At 49.2% G+C, this 19,878-nt stretch overlaps 1 protein-coding gene across 2 annotated transcripts in view; it reads left to right on the forward strand.

The window, feature by feature from the left end:
• The window catches only part of PAK2 (p21 (RAC1) activated kinase 2), a 728,762-nt gene that overhangs the window by 239,676 nt on the left and 469,208 nt on the right, over nt 1-19,878 (forward strand). For both annotated transcript variants that reach the window (XM_078665775.1, XM_078665774.1), the window contains exon 4: nt 5,295-5,442. In XM_078665775.1, the coding sequence (XP_078521901.1) occupies nt 5,295-5,442 (148 nt within the window). The remainder of the gene's footprint in view (nt 1-5,294; nt 5,443-19,878) is intronic.

Consider the following 19,878-nt stretch of genomic DNA (forward strand, 5'->3'; position numbering starts at 1 on the left):
TGGACAAACATCACCACAGACAGGTGGGTAAGACAACTTGTCCAGTACGGTTATTGTCTAGAGTTAACGTCCACTCCACCCAACATTCCACCAAGGCAACGACCTATGTCCGCAGAGCACTTGCACTTATTGCAGCAAGAAGTAGTGGTGATGCTGCAAAAAGGCGCAATCGAGCTCGTGCCAGTGGAGGAGGAAGGCACAGGGGTCTATTCCCTGTACTTCCTTATTCCAAAGAAGGACGGATCCCTCAGACCCATTCTAGATCTGCGCCCCCTCAACCTGTATATACTGTCAGAACATTTCCATATGCTTACACTGCAACAGATTCTTCCCTTGCTGAACCAAGGGGACTTCCTAGCAACCTTAGACCTCAAGGATGCTTATTTCCACATACCACTACACCCGTCCCACAGAAAGTATCTCCGGTTCACTATCCAAGGCAGGCATTATCAGTTCAAAGTCCTACCCTTCGGAGTGACCACCGCCCCCAGAGTGTTTACCAAGTGTCTGGCGACGGTAGCGGCGCACCTCAGGAGGCAGAACATACATGTCTACCCCTACCTAGACGACTGGCTCGTTCAAGCCAAGTCAGAACAACAGTGCGCCGCGGACATGTCGACCACCATTCACCTCCTTCACAATCTGGGCTTCTCGTTGAACTACCCAAAGTCGCACCTTCAACCAGCACATTTGCGGCAGTTTCTGGGTGCGACAATAAATACCCTGACTGCTATGGCTCAGCCAAACAAGGTCAGGATAGATAGCATACAGTCTCTAATCCAAAGGTTCAGACCGCAACACTCGCTTCCAGCGCGAGTGTTCATGCAGTTGATAGGCATGATGGCCTCCTGCATCTTCATAGTCCCTCACGCAAGGTTACATATGCGTCCGCTCCAGGAGTGCTTAGCAAATCAGTGGACACAGGCTCGGGGACAATTGACAGACCTAGTGTTGGTTACCGGTCGGGCGTACAACTCTCTGCATTGGTGGAATCCACACAACCTTTGCAAGGGCCGACTGTTCCAGGAGCCAGTGCCACAGATTATCCTGACAACGGACGCATCTCTCCAGGGATGGGGAGCTCATGTGCTCACTTACACAGTGCAGGGACTATGGACAACGCAGCAACAGAAGATGCACATCAACTATCTAGAACTGATGGCAATCTTCATGGCGCTCAAGTCCTTCAATGTACATCTGTGCAACAAGGTAGTGTTAGTCCGGACGGACAACATGACAGCGATGTACTACATTCAAAAACAGGGAGGCACCCACTCGCCACAGCTGTCTCATCTGGCTCAGAGCATGTGGAAGTGGGCCATTCAAAGGAACATTTTCCTCATGGCAGAACACCTCCCGGGCAAGGACAATCAGATGGCGGATCTGCTCAGCAGATACAGCCATCAAATGCACGAGTGGGAGTTACAGCCATCAGTACTCCGCCCGTACTTCCAGCAGTGGGGTCATCCAGAGATAGACCTGTTTGCCACAAGAGAAAACGCAAAATGCCAACACTTTGCCGCCAGGTTCCCTCACCCACAGTCGCAGGGGAATGCGATATGGATGAACTGGTCAGGCAGATTTGCGTACGCTTTTCCACCAGCACCTCTAATACCGCTGGTGGCAAGAAAGCTAAGGCAGCACTCGATGACACTCATCCTAGTTGCTCCAACGTGGGCACGCCAACCATGGTACACCACGTTTCTGGAACTCTCAGTGGTGCCGCATCAAAGGCTGCGCCTAACACCCAGGCTCTTGACGCAGAACCATGGAGACATTCAGCATCCAGATCCGCAACAGCTCAACCTGGCGATCTGGCTCCTGAAGTCCTAGAGTTTGGCTACCTTCACCTACCTCCAGAATGCATGGACATCATCAGGGAGGCAAGGAAGCCCACTACCAGAGCATGCTATGCTGCAAAATGGAAGCGTTTCGTCCTTCACTGTACAGCCAATAACATAAACCCGCTAGATGCATCTATCCCTAACATCATTTGCTATCTGTTACATCTTTACAAGTGCAATCTAGCGTACACTTCCATTCGGATCCATCTATCCGCCATAGCAGCTTATCTTCAGAACAGGCAACATCTCTCTGTCTTCAGAGTGCCTGCCATTAAAACCTTCCTTGAAGGTCTGAAACGAGTCATTCCCCCAAGAACACCGCCAGCTCCAGTGTGGAACCTCAATGTGGTCCTCACCAGGCTGATGGGCCCACCTTTTGAGCCACTGCACTCGTGTGAACTCCAGTTCCTAACATGGAAAGTGGCTTTCCTTATTGCTATTACGTCACTAAGACGTGTCAGTGAGCTGCAAGCGCTCACAATCCAGGAGCCGTTCATACAAATTCATCCAAATAGGGTGGTACTACGCACTAACCCCAAATTCCTTCCGAAGGTGGTGTCACAGTTTCATCTCAACCAAACTATTGACCTGCCCGCATTCTTCCAAAACCCACAAACGGTGGCGGAAAGAATGCTCCATACTTTGGACGTTAGGAGAGCGTTGATGTACTATATTGACAGGACACAACACTTTAGGAAAACAAAACAACTTTTTGTTGCCTTCTCGCCACAGCACAAAGGCAACCCTATTTCCAAAGCAGGAATAGCCAGGTGGATTGTTAAGTGCATCCAAATCTGTTATCAAAAAGCGAAACGTACCTTAACAATACCCCCAAGGGCGCACTCCACACGCAAATTGGGGGCATCCATGGCTTTCCTGGGGAACATTCCTTTGGAAGACATTTGCAGAGCAGCCACATGGGTTACACCGCATACCTTTACAAAACACTACTGTGTTGATGTGCATTCCAAGCAGCAAGCAGCTGTAGACAGGCTGTTCTCAAGACACTTTTTCAGGTTTCTGCAGCTGGCACGGGCAACCGCCGCTAATGGAGGGACTGCTATATATTCTATGCAAAAGATATGAATTTAGCAGCCCACATGCCTCGAACTGAATATGCTACTTACCAGTATGCATCTGTTCTTGGCATGTAGGGCTGCTAACATTCATATCGCCCACCCTCCTCCCCGGTGCCTGTCGCAGCTGCAGATATACTCTTGCATTCAATCATTAGCATGGACATCCTTTACACTTTTCACTCCATCTCTGCCACAATGGCTAAAAACAATCTGGGGATGGAGCCGATGCCCATGCGCACTGTAGTCCAGGGGAGGAGCCACCTATCTCAGGATACTACGAAGACTCTTCCAGGACAACAATGTGCGATCATCCGGACCCAACACTAGGCGGCGATCTATGCAAAAGATATGAATGTTAGCAGCCCTACATGCCAAGAACAGATGCATACTGGTAAGTAGCATATTCATTACACCACCTTGCCCCAGCTGAGTGATCAGCCAGTTGTGTCGATTTAAGTACCAGCCAGGGGTGGCAAAAAGATATGCCCCTGGTAGGCCTTGGATGCACCTATGCCCTGGGCACCTATAGTGCACTGTACCGGGGCTGACAAGGTGTCCAGTACCAAATTGGTGATGTACCTAAAGTACATGTCTGTGAATTTAGAGAGAGAACAGCAGGCTGTGGGTGTGATTAGCAGGCCCACAGGCACATTAAGTCGAAAACCAGTGAAGCAAAAAGCAAAAATTGGGGTGACCATAGGATAGCAGACCCTACTCTCCTACAACCTGATAATTTGCATGGCTTGAGAGGGAGGTGTAGGCCGATGTGGGAAGCATGGAGGACATCAACTGGGAAGCGGCTCTGATGAACCCTAGGGGAAGTGGCAATTAAGATGCGGCTCCAGCTTGTCCAGTTTAAAATCCTTCACCCCGTCTACCATAATAGATGTCGGGAGGGCCCCCGACCCGCACTGTCTGAGATGTGGAGATGCAGAGGGTTCCTTTTTTCATACACTTTGGAATTGCCCCCGCATACAGACCTACTGGTGTGTCGTCATGCGGGAACTTTTCCCCATATTTGGGCTGCCCAGTGAGGTCGACTTACCCAGTGCTCACTTGCTGTTATGCAATCTTAGTCTAGCAGTATCAAAAAGTTGTGGCTTGACACTAGGGTTCAGGAGAAGGCCCTATAGTACTGAAATGGAAAAGGGGGATGGATATGTATATGGTGGAAGAGCAGGTCAAATACTCTAATAGGAGCTTCCATGAGAATTTCAGAAAGTCTGGAACAAGTGAATATCGTATTATTTAGGCGAGGTATTGGAAAAAAAGCGCCAGACCATAAGGGGGCGGAGTGACGCACATTGAGTTTTGATCTGTTAGTGCCATTGTCTTCTGTTCATTGTCCCCGTCTATCAATATGCTACTGCTTTGACTTGTTGGATGTTTGAGGAAGGGAGGGTGGTGGTGTGGTTAGGTGTTATGAATTGTCATTGTTTAGGATTTTCATTTGAAGGGAATGTCCTACACCTATGTGTATGTCTACTTATAAGCCCCTTAGAGCGGATTACTGTCCGTCAAGACATTGCAATCCATTTTGCCGAAACTGAGATGGAAGGCAGCGAGAATTCTTACACACACCATCAGATTTTAAATAAGGAAACTGAGACAACACTTGTTCACTTTTGCCTAAGGTACAGACATTCTCGAATTGGACATCCTGATAGAAGTCTGAACCATGCTAGAACCCTTTCCATGGTCTACGAATACTTTTGTGGACACCCATATATGGGAGGGTTGCGCCTACCTCAAATGGAAGATGTACAAATGTTATTTAATTTGATGGTTGACAAGTTCAAGAGCAGTCCACAAAAAGAACTTTGCAGCAGATACATAATGTGAATAAGCTGCCACACAGTCTTTCACACATGGACTCTTTGAGACTCTGATCATGGAGTTTTCAGTAAGCTTTTTCCTCGCATCCCAATTAAAGCTAGGACTTACCTAAACAAATATGAGCATTTGGTTTCAAAATCTTGCTAAAACCTCATAGTCCAGTACAGCAACCAACCACCCTTGAGGACAATTCACATCTGCCAACGAGAAAGAGCCGATATCTTCTTTCTTCTGCCAGAGCGTCACAGCAGTTCTGGGGTCTTGGTTCTGTGAAGAGGGGTGGTACTTAATGGTTTTGTGAAGGGTAGACTTGGCGGCTACAGTTAAAGTCATTATTGGACTTCTAGAATACAGTTTCACCTGAATTATGGATGTTTGTAATTTATATCACCATGATGTACTAGAGGTGGCATTGATTGTTTTAATAGGAAGTTTAATTGCAACAGTTCAAATGTATTAATTCTAAAAGGTTGACAAGTTGAGTAAACGTAAGATAGTTTACAGGTTGTTTTTTGTTTTTGCTTGCTGTTTGCAGGGAATGCCAGAGCAATGGGCACGATTACTTCAAACTTCCAACATTACAAAGTCGGAGCAGAAAAAGAACCCACAGGCAGTACTTGATGTGCTAAAGTTTTATGACTCCAACACAACCAAACAGAAATATCTAAGTTTCTCTGCCCCGGGTAAGGTTGGGTATTTGTGGCATGGTCTTATGTGTTTTTGTATTTTCTTTTCTTCATCTATTTGTTAGTTGTATAGTCTTAAGTTATGCTACGCTTTAGGGATTGGCTGTGTTGGGGTGAGGTATTTACTAATTGGGAGGAAAGCATCAAACAAGTAGTTTAAATGTTTCAACTTTGATGTTTGGTCTGGCTCAAAATAGATTTGATTCATTATGTTATTAGGCAGTGCTAAATGCTGCAAGGCATTTTGACCCACTGATATCTTTGAAAATCCATGACTGTGAACTACAGTTGCATGATGTTAGGATTGTGTCCAGACTGTTTCCCATGTTTACTTAATTGTTTTGTATAGTGACTTTCCTTCACTTTGCAGCACTAGATAAAGAGTTAAGCCGACTGTGGTAAGGAGGAAGACACAATATTGACTGGGAAGACCCTTGTATTACATTTTCGTTGTACTCTTAAACAGGGTCCCAAGCATGCTTGTTGAAGAGGCCCTATGATACCAATCTTTTTGCACACTTTTCTCCATGGATCTTGGTCATGCTGGCTAGGCAAGTTGGTTTTTCAGGTCTGGTCCAAAGGCATTTCAGATTTTGTATCTGCTGCCATGTTCATACCTGTGGACTGACCGAAGGTTGTTACTGATTTTAATAATGGGTAAGATTGGCCCACCCATTGCAAAAATGCCACGGAAAACCAGTGCCTGGGAATCCGTGCCTAAATACCTGTCAACAGCAGAGGTGCGGTTGCCCAAAAAACTTGAACGGTCATCAGTCATAGGTGCATCATCATCCTTGTCATCTATGACCGATTCCTTTTGTCGCCAGTCTACTTGTCTGCACCTTTCATGTTACTGGCACTTCCAGCCTTAGCTGCTTTGCAGTAGTCTACTTCACAAACTGCCTAAAAAACCCTGTGTCACTGGGAGCTCTACTGTCAATATCACAGTTCGCTATTTCCTGAAATATGTTGATGAATCCCTCTCTACAGTACAGTCCGCTTCAATCCAGGCCTTTACCTTTCCAATGACTGATAAATTGCATGGTCCACAGGCTAAGGAACCCATTGTGCCACCCTAGTTCGAGCTCTCAGATCTGTGTCACCTTTGAATAACTGGATACAGGTCACACCAAGCTCCTGGTCCACACTTTGGATGCTGAAAAAGAGCCAGAGATTGAAAAATATGACCAACGATAAAACCGCTACAACCCTTATTAGCTTAAAGTTAAATACCAGTTAGAGTACGATGAAGATGACCATATCCCTTGCTGTACCTTGTTTCTTAAGCTGGTGCCACTCCCCTTGACCATTCTACTTGAACGAATGGCAACCATACTTTTCATCCACAATTCGTCATGATGCTTTGTTAGTTCTGCTGCTAGTGGTAATTCTTCAACACACATTGGTGGAGATTTATGCCAGGTTTCCGGGCCCATCCCTTTCTCTACATTGTCAGCCACAACTGCAAGCTCCCTTGCCCGACACTTCCTCCTTAGCATACGGTGCCTTAACTTTCAAAGAAAGCCTCTGCAGCAGGTACTTCCATCATCCAGATGTATGGGAGAGGAAGAACATGAAAGCATGAGAAGAGGAGGAAGGGTGAAGACCGTCACCCATGCACTCATCAGCAGCAGGCTGGACTACTGGAAGACCCTCTATGCCGGAATCTACAAATCTCTACTCCACAGACTCAAGACTGTAACGCCGCAGCCAGACTTATCCTCACTGTTCAATAAGAAGACCACATCACCCAGCACCTATGAGCCCTCCATTCGTCGTCGAAAAAAGTGACCTTCAAGCTGCTCACACACGCCTACAAAGCCCTCCACAACACCGGACCCCAATACCACAACAAAAGAATCTGCCTCTACGTCCACAAGAGAAATCTCCGCTCCCCTGACGTAGCCTTGGTCGAAATCCCCCTCATTCACAGAGCCAGAACGGGAGGCAGATCCTTCTCCTACATCACGACAAACCTGAAACAAACTCCCCCCTCTGCATCAGACTAAGTCACACACTGCAAGCATTCAGGAAGAGCCCCATGACCTGGCTTTTCGGATGACTGGAGCTGCCCGAATCCTCCTCTCCCCACCCCCTATCAAGTGCCTTGAGACCCTCACGGGTGAGTAGTGTGCTCTATAAATCCCTTGTTGATTGAAAGCAAGGAAGAGTATAAACTGATTCAGCAGATGAGTGGTGAAATTACTTGGTGTCAGAGGAGTTCAAATGACACCCCCAAAGACAGATTGTCTGGACGATAAAGCATGATTGGACACATTGTTTGAAAGCACCTGCAAGAGTTTTGATTTATTCATATAACTTCATAAGAGAAGCAGAAATTTCTTTATTTTTAAATACCAACCTAGGAAAACTGTAAAATTCATTCCCATCCTCTGTTTTTGGGAAGTGGGCCAGGGAGTCATTCAGGTCCAGGGTGCTGTTGAAAGAAATGGCAAACCAACCAAAGAGCGTGTACTGAAGAACTGCCTTCCCAAGAATGGTCTATAGAAAGATAATCTTTCCAGTAGCTTAAGAATTGCAGTCAAGCTCGAAGCAATTTCTTGCATGCAGAAATGAGTCTGCCCTTCTGTAACTGATTGAATTATTCAGCTCCACTATGCCCAGAAATTGGTGCATTATGACACATCTTTATCATATCTGTGTAATTTTGTTATACCACAAGTGTCTTTAAAAGCAGCTTTTCATCTATCTGTTCTTTCTCAATCCTAACGTCTAACTGAGAAGAAACCACCGCCTGATCAAATATAAGACGGCTCCGGGTATCAGATGGATAGTGTCTGCTAACACTATATTAGAATCAGGAATGTAGGTGATTACAAAATAAAACAGTGCAAAGAAAATGGCCATATAGCTGATATTAAATATGACGATGTTCATCTAGCTTACAATAAAAATGTTAAAGATTTCTCAAACATAGATTCCAAAGGTGTATTTAAATTTCAGATAGCTTCCTAGTGCCCATCATCAAATGTCTCTTTCAGTACATATCCATGGTTAGTGGTTCTCTCTTCAGAACTGAATAGTTTCAATGACTTATCAATATGGTATTTTCCGGTCTATCGTCACCTTGTCTGCGCAATTAACTGATGTGCAACATTAGTGTCATTTACAAAATGCTTAAACTGTGCTGTATTTTTGCTAGAAATGCATCGTCATGGGTGCAAAGATGAATTTCGAACTGCAAAATAGTGTGAAAAACACATTTGCCACAAACAGCAGCTGCTTGCTTTCTGACATTCACATTGTTCCTGCATGCTTAAAACATTTCCACAATTGGTGGAAAAATGCCACCAGCACCAGCCCCATTCTTATCCCCGAAGACACAGAGCCGGTTGGGGGTCCACCAACGCAACGACGGGCACCGACGGAGCCTTTGGGCTCTGTCGTTTCCTCACCCTTATTCCGAAGGGCTATGGAGGAAGATTGGGAGGGGAAGCAGGATCTCTTAGAAATCCCGCTTTACAATGAGGAAATAGACTATTATGAGGAACTGGGTGATGCTAGTGGCTTGGATACGTCTCCAGAGCCTGGCATGCTTTCACCTCTTAAACTGGCTATGGAGGAAGAAGCTTCTTTTGCCATGGTGGTGCACAGGGCTGCAGAGGTCGTGGGCCTGCAGCTTCCTGCTGTGGCGGTCAAGACCAATGTCTTGACGGAGGTCTTGCAGCCTGGCTTCACCACCTCTGAAACCTTGCTGCCTTTCAATAACTGATGTTCTTCTGGGGACTTGGTCCAAACCCAGCACAGGGGCTTCTTTGAATGGAATGATCGCCTGCTGCCACCGCCCTGCTCAGGGCGACCCAGCCTTCCTCTCATCGCATCCAACCCCCGAAAGCTTGGTGGTCCAATCCTCTAACTCCTGTAGCATTTTCCCTTCTGCTCTCCCGGATAGGAATCCAGGAGGCTGAATAGCTTTGGAAAGATTTTTTTCATCCACCAGCTTAGTACTCCGGTCAGTAAACACTGTGTGCCTTACTCCCTTTACCTATGAGAGACTGTTGCACAAGTGCTGCCACAAGTCCCGGAGGAGGCCCAGGCTATCTTCTCCCCAGCTGCTGCTGACGGTAGAGATGCAGGAAAGTTTACTCTTAGCTTTCTCCTCAACACAACAGACTCACTAGGCAGAGCGATTTCCTCAATGGTGGCTGTTGGGTGCCATGCCTGGCTGAGAATGTCTGGCTTTTATATGGAGATGTCCAAGCCTAACTGATGGACATGCCCTTTAATGGCTCGCGTCTCTTCGGAGATAGGGCAGATGTGGCGTAAGAGCGCGACAAGCTGTCGCAGGTTTCAGCCGGGTCCTTGGGCCTCTGTCATCCTGGCCTGCGTCCACCTTTTGCTCCTTTTGTAGCTGCGGAAGGGGTTGCCAGCCGCACCAGTCCATCCTAGCCAGAGAACACTTCAAGTTACGCAACCTCTACACGGGTGTGGGCACAGCTTGCCCCGACCCCATGAGTCAGGCAGCTAAAGGTCAAGTCAGGCCATAAACCCCCCTCCCTGATGGAGGATCACCTTGCTTTACTTAGATTGGAAGTTGTGACTCTCTTTACCAAGGGAGCCACAGAGAGGGTTCTGGTGCCAGAAGTAGGCAGTGGTTGCTATTCCCCCTACTTTCTGGTTTTCGCAAAGGACAGAGTCCTTGGTCCCATCCTCCACCCTCCGAGCCCTCAACATTTTTGTCAAAAAAGAGAAGTTTAAGATGCACAATCTGGCTCAGGTTCTAGTTGCCCTATACCCAGGAGACTGGATGGTAGCTCTGGACTTGCAGGACGCTTACTTCCATATCCCCATCCTACCTGCCCATCTGCTCTACCTCTGGTTTACGATGGGCCACAAACCTTTTCAATTTGCTGTTCTACCCTTCAGTCTCACTGGCAATCCGGGGTTCCAGTATTCCCTTATCTTGACGGCTGACTGTTGAAGGCGGGATCGCCCTAGAAAGTCATCTCCCACCTTAAGAATATGGTGAACCTCCTGCATTTGCTAGGGTTCAATATCAACATGCTGAAGCCACACCTGACTCCTTCCAAGACGTTCCCTTTCATCGGAGATGTTCTGGACACGGTGCAGTTTTGGATATATCCTCCTGAACGGCAAGTCCAGGCCATTCAGGCTATGATACCGATGTATCAGCCTCTGTCCTGGATTTCGGTGAGACTGACTCTAAGGCTGCTTGACCTCATGGCTTCCTGCATCCTGCTGAAACTCATGCCAGATGGCACATGCAAGCTGTGCAGTAGGACCTGATGTTCCAGTGGGCGCAGCATTGGGGAAATCTGATCGACCTGGTCCAGATCTCGGAGGGAACAGCGCAAGATCTGCAGTGGTGGCTGACAAATCCTGAATGGGTTACGGGCAGACCCCTTTCCCAACCAGATCTCACAGTAGGGAGAGCTGCATCACTTTTGGGATGGGGCGGCCATCTAGGAGAGGTGGTGGAGATCAGAGGACTCTGGTCTCCGACTGAAGCCAGGCTCCGCATCAACCTGTTGAAGCTTTGTGGGATTCGCCTTGCACAGGAAGCCTTCTTACCATCTATCAAGGGAAGGCTGGTTCGAGCTTTCACAGACACCACCACAATGTGATACTGCAACAAACTGGGTGGAGGGGGGGTCATCGACACTGTCAGGAGGCCCTTCTCTGGATTTGGCTGGAACATCAGGGCATATCCCTGGTGGTCCAACACCTAGCCAGTTCCATGAATACCAGGGCAGACTAACTCAAATGTCAGTGCCTAGCAGATTACAAGTGGCGTCTCCATCCAGAGGTAGTCCAAAGAATCTTTCAGCAGGTGGGAGACCCCTGGTTAGATCCTTTCGCTTCCATCGAACGCGCAATGTCAGTAGTTTTGCATGTTGGAGTTTCCAAGGCTGATCTCGCTCGGCGATGCTTTTCATCTCGAGTGGAGCTCAGGCCTCCTTTCCGCCCATACCACTCCTGTCCAGAGTGCTCAAGAAGATCAGGAGTGAACGGGCACAAGTCATTCTTGTGGCTCCGGACTGGGCACAGAGTTTGGCATCTCAAGCTTCTACAAATGAGCATCGATCTTCTGATCAGGCTTCCCCTTCAGAGGATCTTCTTTTGCAGCAGGTGAGGGTCCTCCACCCAAACCTGTCCACTCTCCGCCTCCTTGCTGGTGATTGAGCTTTAACAGTTGACAGCATTCGACTTTCCTCCTGAAATATGCAAAGTTCTGTAGCAGGGGATCTCAGTGTATAGTCATAATCTAATAGTCCCGCCCATGTGCGGGGACCCCGGAGCAATCAAAAATAATCTCTTAAGCGGTCTTCTTTACAGTCCTGCATAGACACTTAATCAAAGACAAATAATGCAGCCTATAATTACAAGGCTACACTGGCCAGTACTTCAACTTAAAGTAAAAAGGATAGCCAAATAAAATCAAATTTTACACATATTACCAAGTTTCACCCAGGATGCACAGCCAAAGTCTTTTTACTTCCAGTCCTTTTTTCCGGCTCCTGCTAGCAGGACCCTGGAGCATTGAGCTCTCCCTTTTTGGGTATTTTCTCAATTTTTGGCACTTTTCCAGTGTTTTGAGTGTTTCACTCGACGTCTGGGGTCGTCCTCTTCCATTTGCTGTGTTTTCTAACCATTTTTACCACCTCTATTGGTCGAAAATGCCAGCTTTATTCGACCAGTGCTCTGAGTGTGGTAGGAAGAAGGCTAAATTTGACCCCCACAGAGTATGCATACTTTGTCTCCCTTCCACCCATGTCCCTGACTCCTGTGATATCTGTCACACTTTCTCCAGGAGGACCTGTGTGATGGAGAAGATTCGCCTCCAAGGCCTGGAGCAGAGGAGACCTGAAGAACCAGGTGGGACTTCTGGGCATGGAGGGACTCAGTCATCATCCTCTGCCCGTGCTTCGGCCTCTGGAGGCCTCCCCAGTCAAGAAAAGGCCCAGAAAAGGCACAGATCCCGGTCGACGTCGGTAGCTTCGGCGTCGAGAGGTATGTCCACCATCTGCTCTCCGTCGACCCAGGGCTCTGGGTCCAAGCGGCATCGCCGCTCGACGTAGACCTCGGACGAGGTCGTAGTCGTCGAGGACTTCACCGGCTTCGACACACCATCGACGTCGAGATGATTCCAGAAGGCGTTCGCCGTCGAGGCTGTATCGCCGTTCGCCGTCAACGTCGACACGACGGTCGACGTCAAGAAGAGGAAAGACGTCGAAAAGAAGACATTTGATGTCGAAGAGAAGACATTCGACGTCTAAGAGTGCGTCGACGTCTAGAAGATCGACGTTGAGAAGTAGAAAGTCGAATAGGTCGAGGAAGGAAAAATCGACGTGTAGGAGACGTTCAAGGACCAGGACAGTGTCCCTGGCCTCAGTGGTCAGTCTGTCTTCTTCAGCGGCGAGCTCCCGGTCGCGCCGGCGCTCGGCCAAAAAGAGGTCTGCCTCCAGAACATCTTCAATAACTAGGCCTGCCCAGAAGATGAGGAGAGTGGGGAGGTCATCGGATTCGGAGTATTCACGGACCTACTCACCTTCTAGGCCCAGGACGCCTACACCTCCACTGCTGCCTCCGAGGATGCCTCCTCCGCAGCTTCCTCCTCCTCCAGCAACAATTTCTCCTCCTCCACTTCCACCGCCTCCTACACCGCCCCTGCCTCCTCTTCCCCCGCTTCCCCAACCTCCACTACCTCGGCCTGAGGTTCCGGCTCAGACTCCCTCGCTTCTGCCTCCTTAAAGACCGGCGGCTCCGGCGAAGCCCAGGAGATCTAGATCAAGGTCTAGAGGAAGGGATCGCACTCGCAGTAGACACCGCTCCTCCACAATGTCTTGTCACCGCCATCGGAGAGACAGGTCGCGGTCCCGGTACACGGGCTCTCCAAATGACCGGAGGTATTCTCCATTATCGGATGCCCCTCCTACGAGGGTGTCACCTGTGGACGACATTGTGACATTTCGGAGGTGCTGCTTAAGGGAGCAGCGAAGTTAGGGATCACAATGACTGTACCCACGCCATCTACCTCTGTGATCTTTGAGACGGCATCTCTCTCGCCCGTTGTTGCCCTTGGTGCCAGGATTGGAGGAATCGGCCATGGAGCTGTTTCTGACCCCGGCTTCGGTGAAGTCGGCTCCATCTCGGCTGCAAAAGAAGTGCAGGCCCCCGGATTCTGATCCGGCGTTCTTGAGGTCAGATCCTGTACCGAATTCTGTCATCGTGACAGCAGCCAAGAAATAGCATGCTACTGCTCTGTCTTCTACTGTGCCTCCGGACAAGGAGAACTGTCAGATGGATTCAGCCGAACGTAAGGTTTGCGGTACGGCTGCCACATCAATGAAAGCGGCGAGTGCCTCGACGCTCGTGGGTCGCCATGACCGCGCTTTGTGGGAGTCTTTGCAACAGTTTATCGAGCTCCTCTCGAGGGATAGGAGGAATGACTTCCAGGAGATATTGAATGAGGGCATGATGGTCTCCAATCAAGTCATCAGCTCTGCGGCAGACGCCTCTATCCTGGCGGCTCATGGTTATTGCCATGGCATTAATTTAAGACGCCATTCCTGGTTGGGCCTTACCTCTCTCAAACCGGAGGTGCAGCAGAGAGTCTCAAATTTGCCGTTCTCTGGATCGACGCTCTTCAGGACGCATGCGGATGAGGAGATGGCATGAAGGTGGAAGTAGAGACATTAAAGGCCGTTGGTTTGGAGAAACCAAAGGAACAACGGAAGTCCTTCCGTCCGTTCCAGAGGAGATATGGTTACCAGAAGCGAGGGCAAGGTCGTCGGGCTGGCCAACAGCAGCAGCAGTACCTGCGGCAGCCTTTCCAGAAGCGTCAGAGGGGCAGAAGCGGTCAGCAGTCGTCCTCTGCGAACAAGGGCCCGACTGGGTCTAAGCCCTGAGGTGCTACTTCCCCCTCGTCCGTTACCCGCTCCGGTGGGGGGAAGCATTCAAAATAACCTGGCAGAGTGGAGAAAAATTACTCCGGACAAGTGGGTGCTGAATATTGTTTGCAATGGATACAGTCTTCATTTTGTCAGCCCTCCTCCAGCAATTCCACCGGTTCGCTCGCAGTTTCAGCTGCGCGAGCTCCAAACGGAGGCCAATACCCTGTTAAGAAAAAGGGCGATAAAAGATGTCCCTCTGTCTCAAAGGGGAAAGGGTCTTTACTCACGGTTCTTCCTGGTGCGCAAGAAGCACAAGAACGAGTTCAGGCCCATTCTGGATTTGCGACAAGCAAACAAATGGATTTGCAGGGAGAAATTCCGCATGCTATCTTTGCACCAGATCTATCCTCCGCTACAAGGAGGAGACTGGCTTTGCGCAATAGATCTACAGGATGCGTGCTTCAATGTGCTCATTTCACGGAAACACCGGAAGTTCCTGCGCTTTCTAGTTGGCACCAATCACTATCAGTACACCGTACTACCGTTTGGACTGAAGTCTGCACCCAGGACTTTTTCAAAGTGCATGGTGGTGATGGCAGCGCACCTGAGAAAGAACAAGGTGTTTGTCTACCTGTACCTGGACGACTGGTTGATCAAAGCATCCACCTTCCAGGAAGCGCAATTGCACTTAAACAGGACGGCCGTTCTGTTGAACCAACTGGGGTTGCACATAAACATGTCCAAGTCTGTTCGAACTCGTATCCAGTGCCAACAGTACTTGGGAGCCTCCATCGATACTCTTTCAGCAAGCGTGTCTCCTTCGGAGGAGCGACTCTTATCGATCAGTTGGAAGGCTCAAGCTCTCACAGCCGTTCCATCAGTGAGGACGGTGTCTTCTCTACTGGGGTCGATGGCCTCTTGCATCTTCCTCACGCCACACGCACGCCTCCACATGAGGCTGCTGCAGGAATGTCTGGAGGATCAGGGGGACCAGAAGCGGGGGAGCTGGGACGACAGGATCCGGCTGTCCCTTCACGCTCAACAGTCCCTGAGATGGTGGTGCTCAGCAGAGAATCGCCTCAAAGGGGTTCCATTCCATGAGGACATTCCTATTCAGACTATTGTCACGGATGCGGGGAGCGCATTCAGACCATCTACAGATCCAGGGAATGTGGTCCCCAGCGGAATCCACGTATCACATCAATTTCCTGGAACTCAGAGCTGTTCACTTGGCACTGAAGGCCTTTCATCCATTCTTCCAGACCAACTCCTTGCTTGTACAGACAGACAATATGACCACAATGTATTACCTCAACAAGCAGGGGGGCTCAAGATTGTGCACACTATCAAAAGAAGCGCAGGCGATCTGGCACTGGCTGCTAGCCAGAGGACTGACTATAACGGTTACCCATCTGCCAGGTGTGCAGAATGCTCAGGCGGACGCACTCAGCAGGCTGGTGCAAGAAAACCACGAGTGGGTTCTAAACGACGAAGTGCTAGGAAACATCTTCGACAGGTGGGGCACTCCGGACGTAGATCTGTTCGCCACCGCCGAAAACAGAAAATGCCGAGACTTCGCCTCCAGGTATTACCAACCAGGGACTCTGAGGAACGCTCTATGGATCAGCTAGTCGAACAGCTTTCTGTACACTTTTCCACCCATTCCCCTGATTCTGGCGGTACTCATCAGGCTGTCTCAGTCCAGAGAATGGATGATCCTCATTGCTCCGGAGTGGCCCCGACAGTGGTGGTTCACAGACCTGCTTCACCGGTCTCTCCTACCCCACCTGCGGCTGCCGTGTCGGCCGGACCTTCTCACGAAGTTCGGGGGGCAGATGGTGCACCCCAACCTCTCATTGAGTTTGGCGGCATGGCTCCTGAGATAGTGCAATATGGACACCTGAATCTGCCTGACGATTGCATGAATATACTCAAGGAGGCTAAGCGACCTTCCACTAGGTCTTCCTAGGCCTACAAGTGGAAGAGGTTCTGCATCTGGTGCACTTCCAAGAACTATGATCCGACAACCTGCAAGGAAGATGTCATTCTTCCATACCTTTTGCATTTGGCTCAGTCTGGCCTTAATTTTCATACTATTAAGGTTCACCTCGCAGCATTAACTGCGTTTAGGAAATGCCCTTCACAGACCTCCTTCCAGATCCCTGTGATTAAAGATTTTTTGGAAGGATTGAAGAAATTGTTTCCTCCTGTTAGGCGTCCTTTGCCTTCATGGGAGCTGAATGTGGTGCTGTCCAGGTTGATAAAGGAACCTTTTGAACCTATTCATAAGGCTTCACTGCAGCACTTATCGTGGAAGGCGGCTTTCCTCGTGGCCATTACATCGGCCCGCAAGGTGAGTGAAATTCAGGCATTGTGTTGCCAAGAACCTTATACTGTATTTCATGCTGCTAAGGTTGTAATGTGTACTCACCCGAAGTTCCTTCCTAAAGTGATTTCTGTTTTCCATGTCAATCAGACTATAACTTTACCTACGTTTTTCCAGCGTCCTTCCACTCCACCGGAAAGGTCTCTGCATTCTCTGGATGTCAGAAGGGTGTTGAAATTCTACTTGGATAAGACCAAGGACATTCGTAGGTCAGACCAATTGTTTGTCAATTATGGGTCGGTCAGGACTGGTCTTGCCACCTCAAAACAGTCCATCTCGAGGTGGATTGTGTCCTGTATCCAGTTATGTTATCAGAAAGCTAACAAGACCTTAGGGGGTAAACCTAAGGCTCATTCTACCAGGGGCAAAGCGGCGACAACGGCTTTGCTACGTAATGTTCCCATTGCAGATATCTGCAGGGCTGCCACTTGGAAGACGGTCTATACCTTTGCTAAGCACTACTGTCTGGACTCTGATGCCAGGGCAGATGCTCAGGTTGGGCAGGCTTCGTTGAGAAATCTGTTTGCACAGTAGTGGTGTTGTCTTTTTCCTCCACCGCCGGATTGGTTTGATGGGATGGGCTTGCCATTCTGTTCACTAAATTATGACTACACACAGAGATCCCCTGCTACAGAAGGAGTAGTTTCTTTTCTGTAACTCCAGTTCTGTAGTAGGGGTATCTGTGAGAAGTTGGCCTGGTATATGATGTCCACAGTTCTGTGGGCACCTTGTATCAGTCCAAACAATCCCTTATGGTGATGGTTGTAAGTCAACCTTATAGACAAGCTATCCTAGGGGTAGCATGGACTAAGCAGCCTTAAAGGCATGTGAAGCCAGTTGTTTTACCATATGCAATCCTGTAATATCAAATGAAAGGACACCACACAAGTTATATATTATAAAAATATATGTATTTATTCTCCGAATAATCCCCACTACTCTTTATGAGCAGTGAAGCACAAGCGTTTAAACAAAAGCAATATATAACATACAAGTTGCACGTTTTTGGATGAGGCCGGTGGCCACTCAAACCCTATATCAAAAAAGTGGTATAACAATCACTAATCGATCGGGGGTACGGCCTACGGCCTTGGGAATCGCTTGGACTACACTGGACTAACCACAGTTAGGACGGGAGTAGCCCGCGGGATTCAGGTGCAGTGCCTAAAGCACAAGCTTGCACCAATGTAAAGTCAATGGTGCGTAAAAGTTATCGTTTCACAGTTTTAAGAGTCTTCCGACTGGACTAGAAGGACAAAACTTTAGAGTTAGACACTAGAGGTGTAAGCCTCTAAAGAAGCATCGGCGTTCAAGTGTTACCTCACCCACAGGAAGCGGGTGCACAGGTGCAAAGATGTGTCGGGTTTCGTCACACAGTTCTAAGGTGCCTGGAGATGAAGATGCTGCAGGCGTCCAGAAGAGAAGTGTCCGGTGCGATCCAAGGGTGGATCGAAGTTGAAGGGTACCTGAAAGCAGAGGGGACAGAGTCTGGGTCACTAGGCAGTGACCAGGAAGGAACCAGGAAGGAACCAGGCAATGTCGGGCGCAATCAGGTCGATGTCGTGTAGCTTCTCTCCGCTGCCACGTGGTCTCTGGGGCACCGAGGATGTCCTGGAGTGAATCACGAGCTGTCCCACGAAGGCTCTCGCTGTCGGCGGTGTCTGCTTCACGATCTGAGTCAACAAGCCTTGGCAAAGGCAACCCACGCAGGATTCGAAGATGGCTTAACACTCGGACCAGCAAGGTCAGAGCGGGTGCTCCTTTTCAGGGGAGCGAGTGCCAGTCTGGAGCAACCAGACCAGCTGTGTAAATTCAAAGGTTCGTCGGTTCTGGGGCCACTAGCCAACGGGCAAGCGACCGGAACAACGCGTCGAGCAGGAAAATGCAAAAGGGCCCCAAGCAGCACTCGTCGAGTGTGGAGGGGTGAGCTTCGGTGCAAAAGCTGCTCGGGGCTGGAGCTTCTCACACTCCAATGCACAGCTTCGAGGGAGCCTTGGGTGCTGCACGGTCAGCGCTTCGTGGTTTTTCCAAGATGGCCGCTCCCACGCTTCAGGTCGCCTCCACGGGTCCCAGCTCTGCATAGACTGTGGATCGGGCTGTTGGAAGTCAGGATCGCTGGCTCTTGTCGATCTGTCGCTCGAGTTCCGGCGGAAACTGCAACAAAGCAAACGTCGAGGTGCTGGATGGTACCTGCTTGCACAGTGTGGTCACTCCTTGACCACAAGGGAGATTCTTCAGTCTTCCACGTCGAGTGGGATGTCGAAGGGTCCAGAGTTTCGTTTCATAAGTTTCAGTCAGGATAATCTGATGTGCATCTGCACAGCTCCTACCTTTATTCTAAATCAAGGGGCTGGATTACCTGCTAGGTCCCTCCTATGGGTGGGACCCAGGAAGGGGGCGGTTACACCCCTTTCCCTTTGTCCAGTTTGCCGCCAGGACTGGGGCTGGAGTGCCCCAGAACCGGTTTGACTGGAATCTGCCCAGGGACACCTTGTGCGCTCCAGGCAGTGTCTAGTTTCTTTCAACCCTCCCGGCTACAATCCACTATCTCCTGTCTGGGGTGGTGTGACACCTCCCTGTGACAGGAGATCCTTTGATCAAGCCTCCTCTGTCGAGTTTTGGTCAGCAGCAGGGGGCCAGACTCGTGTCTGTGGCAGCAGCATCCATTTTGTGATGCTGGGGCTCTGGTTAGGATTAACCGCATTTGCAGTAAGTAACATGTCTTCCCCTCCTAGAGGGGTGGGATGTTGCCCCCGTTGTCGGAGTCGTCGAGGGGGTAGCATTCCACGTTGTATGACACAAACACGACATGTTTTGATAAAGCCAAACCAAAGTTAGCATTAACCGCGAGGATTATAATGCACTTAAGAGTATATGGTATGGCAGTATCACTGGAACAGCATTTAGGAATTGGTCCCAACACTGCAGACGGGCTCAGCTCATGCTAGAGCACCATCTCACATAAAACCAAGCACTCTGCCTCCAGGATTGTTAAGGCCTGCTATAGGAGTGACTGATAGGTATATATGTGTCCAGATATAGGTTTAGACATAGGTATACTATATCTAAGCAAGGGGTGGTTACACCACCTTGCCCCAGCTGAGTGATCAGCCAGTTGTTTCAATTTAAGAACCAGCCAGGGGTGGCAAAAAGCTATGCTTCAGCCCCTGG

Source organism: Lissotriton helveticus, chromosome 11, assembly GCF_964261635.1.
Source record: "Lissotriton helveticus chromosome 11, aLisHel1.1, whole genome shotgun sequence".
In the NCBI taxonomy this organism is placed as follows: Eukaryota; Metazoa; Chordata; class Amphibia; order Caudata; family Salamandridae; genus Lissotriton; species Lissotriton helveticus.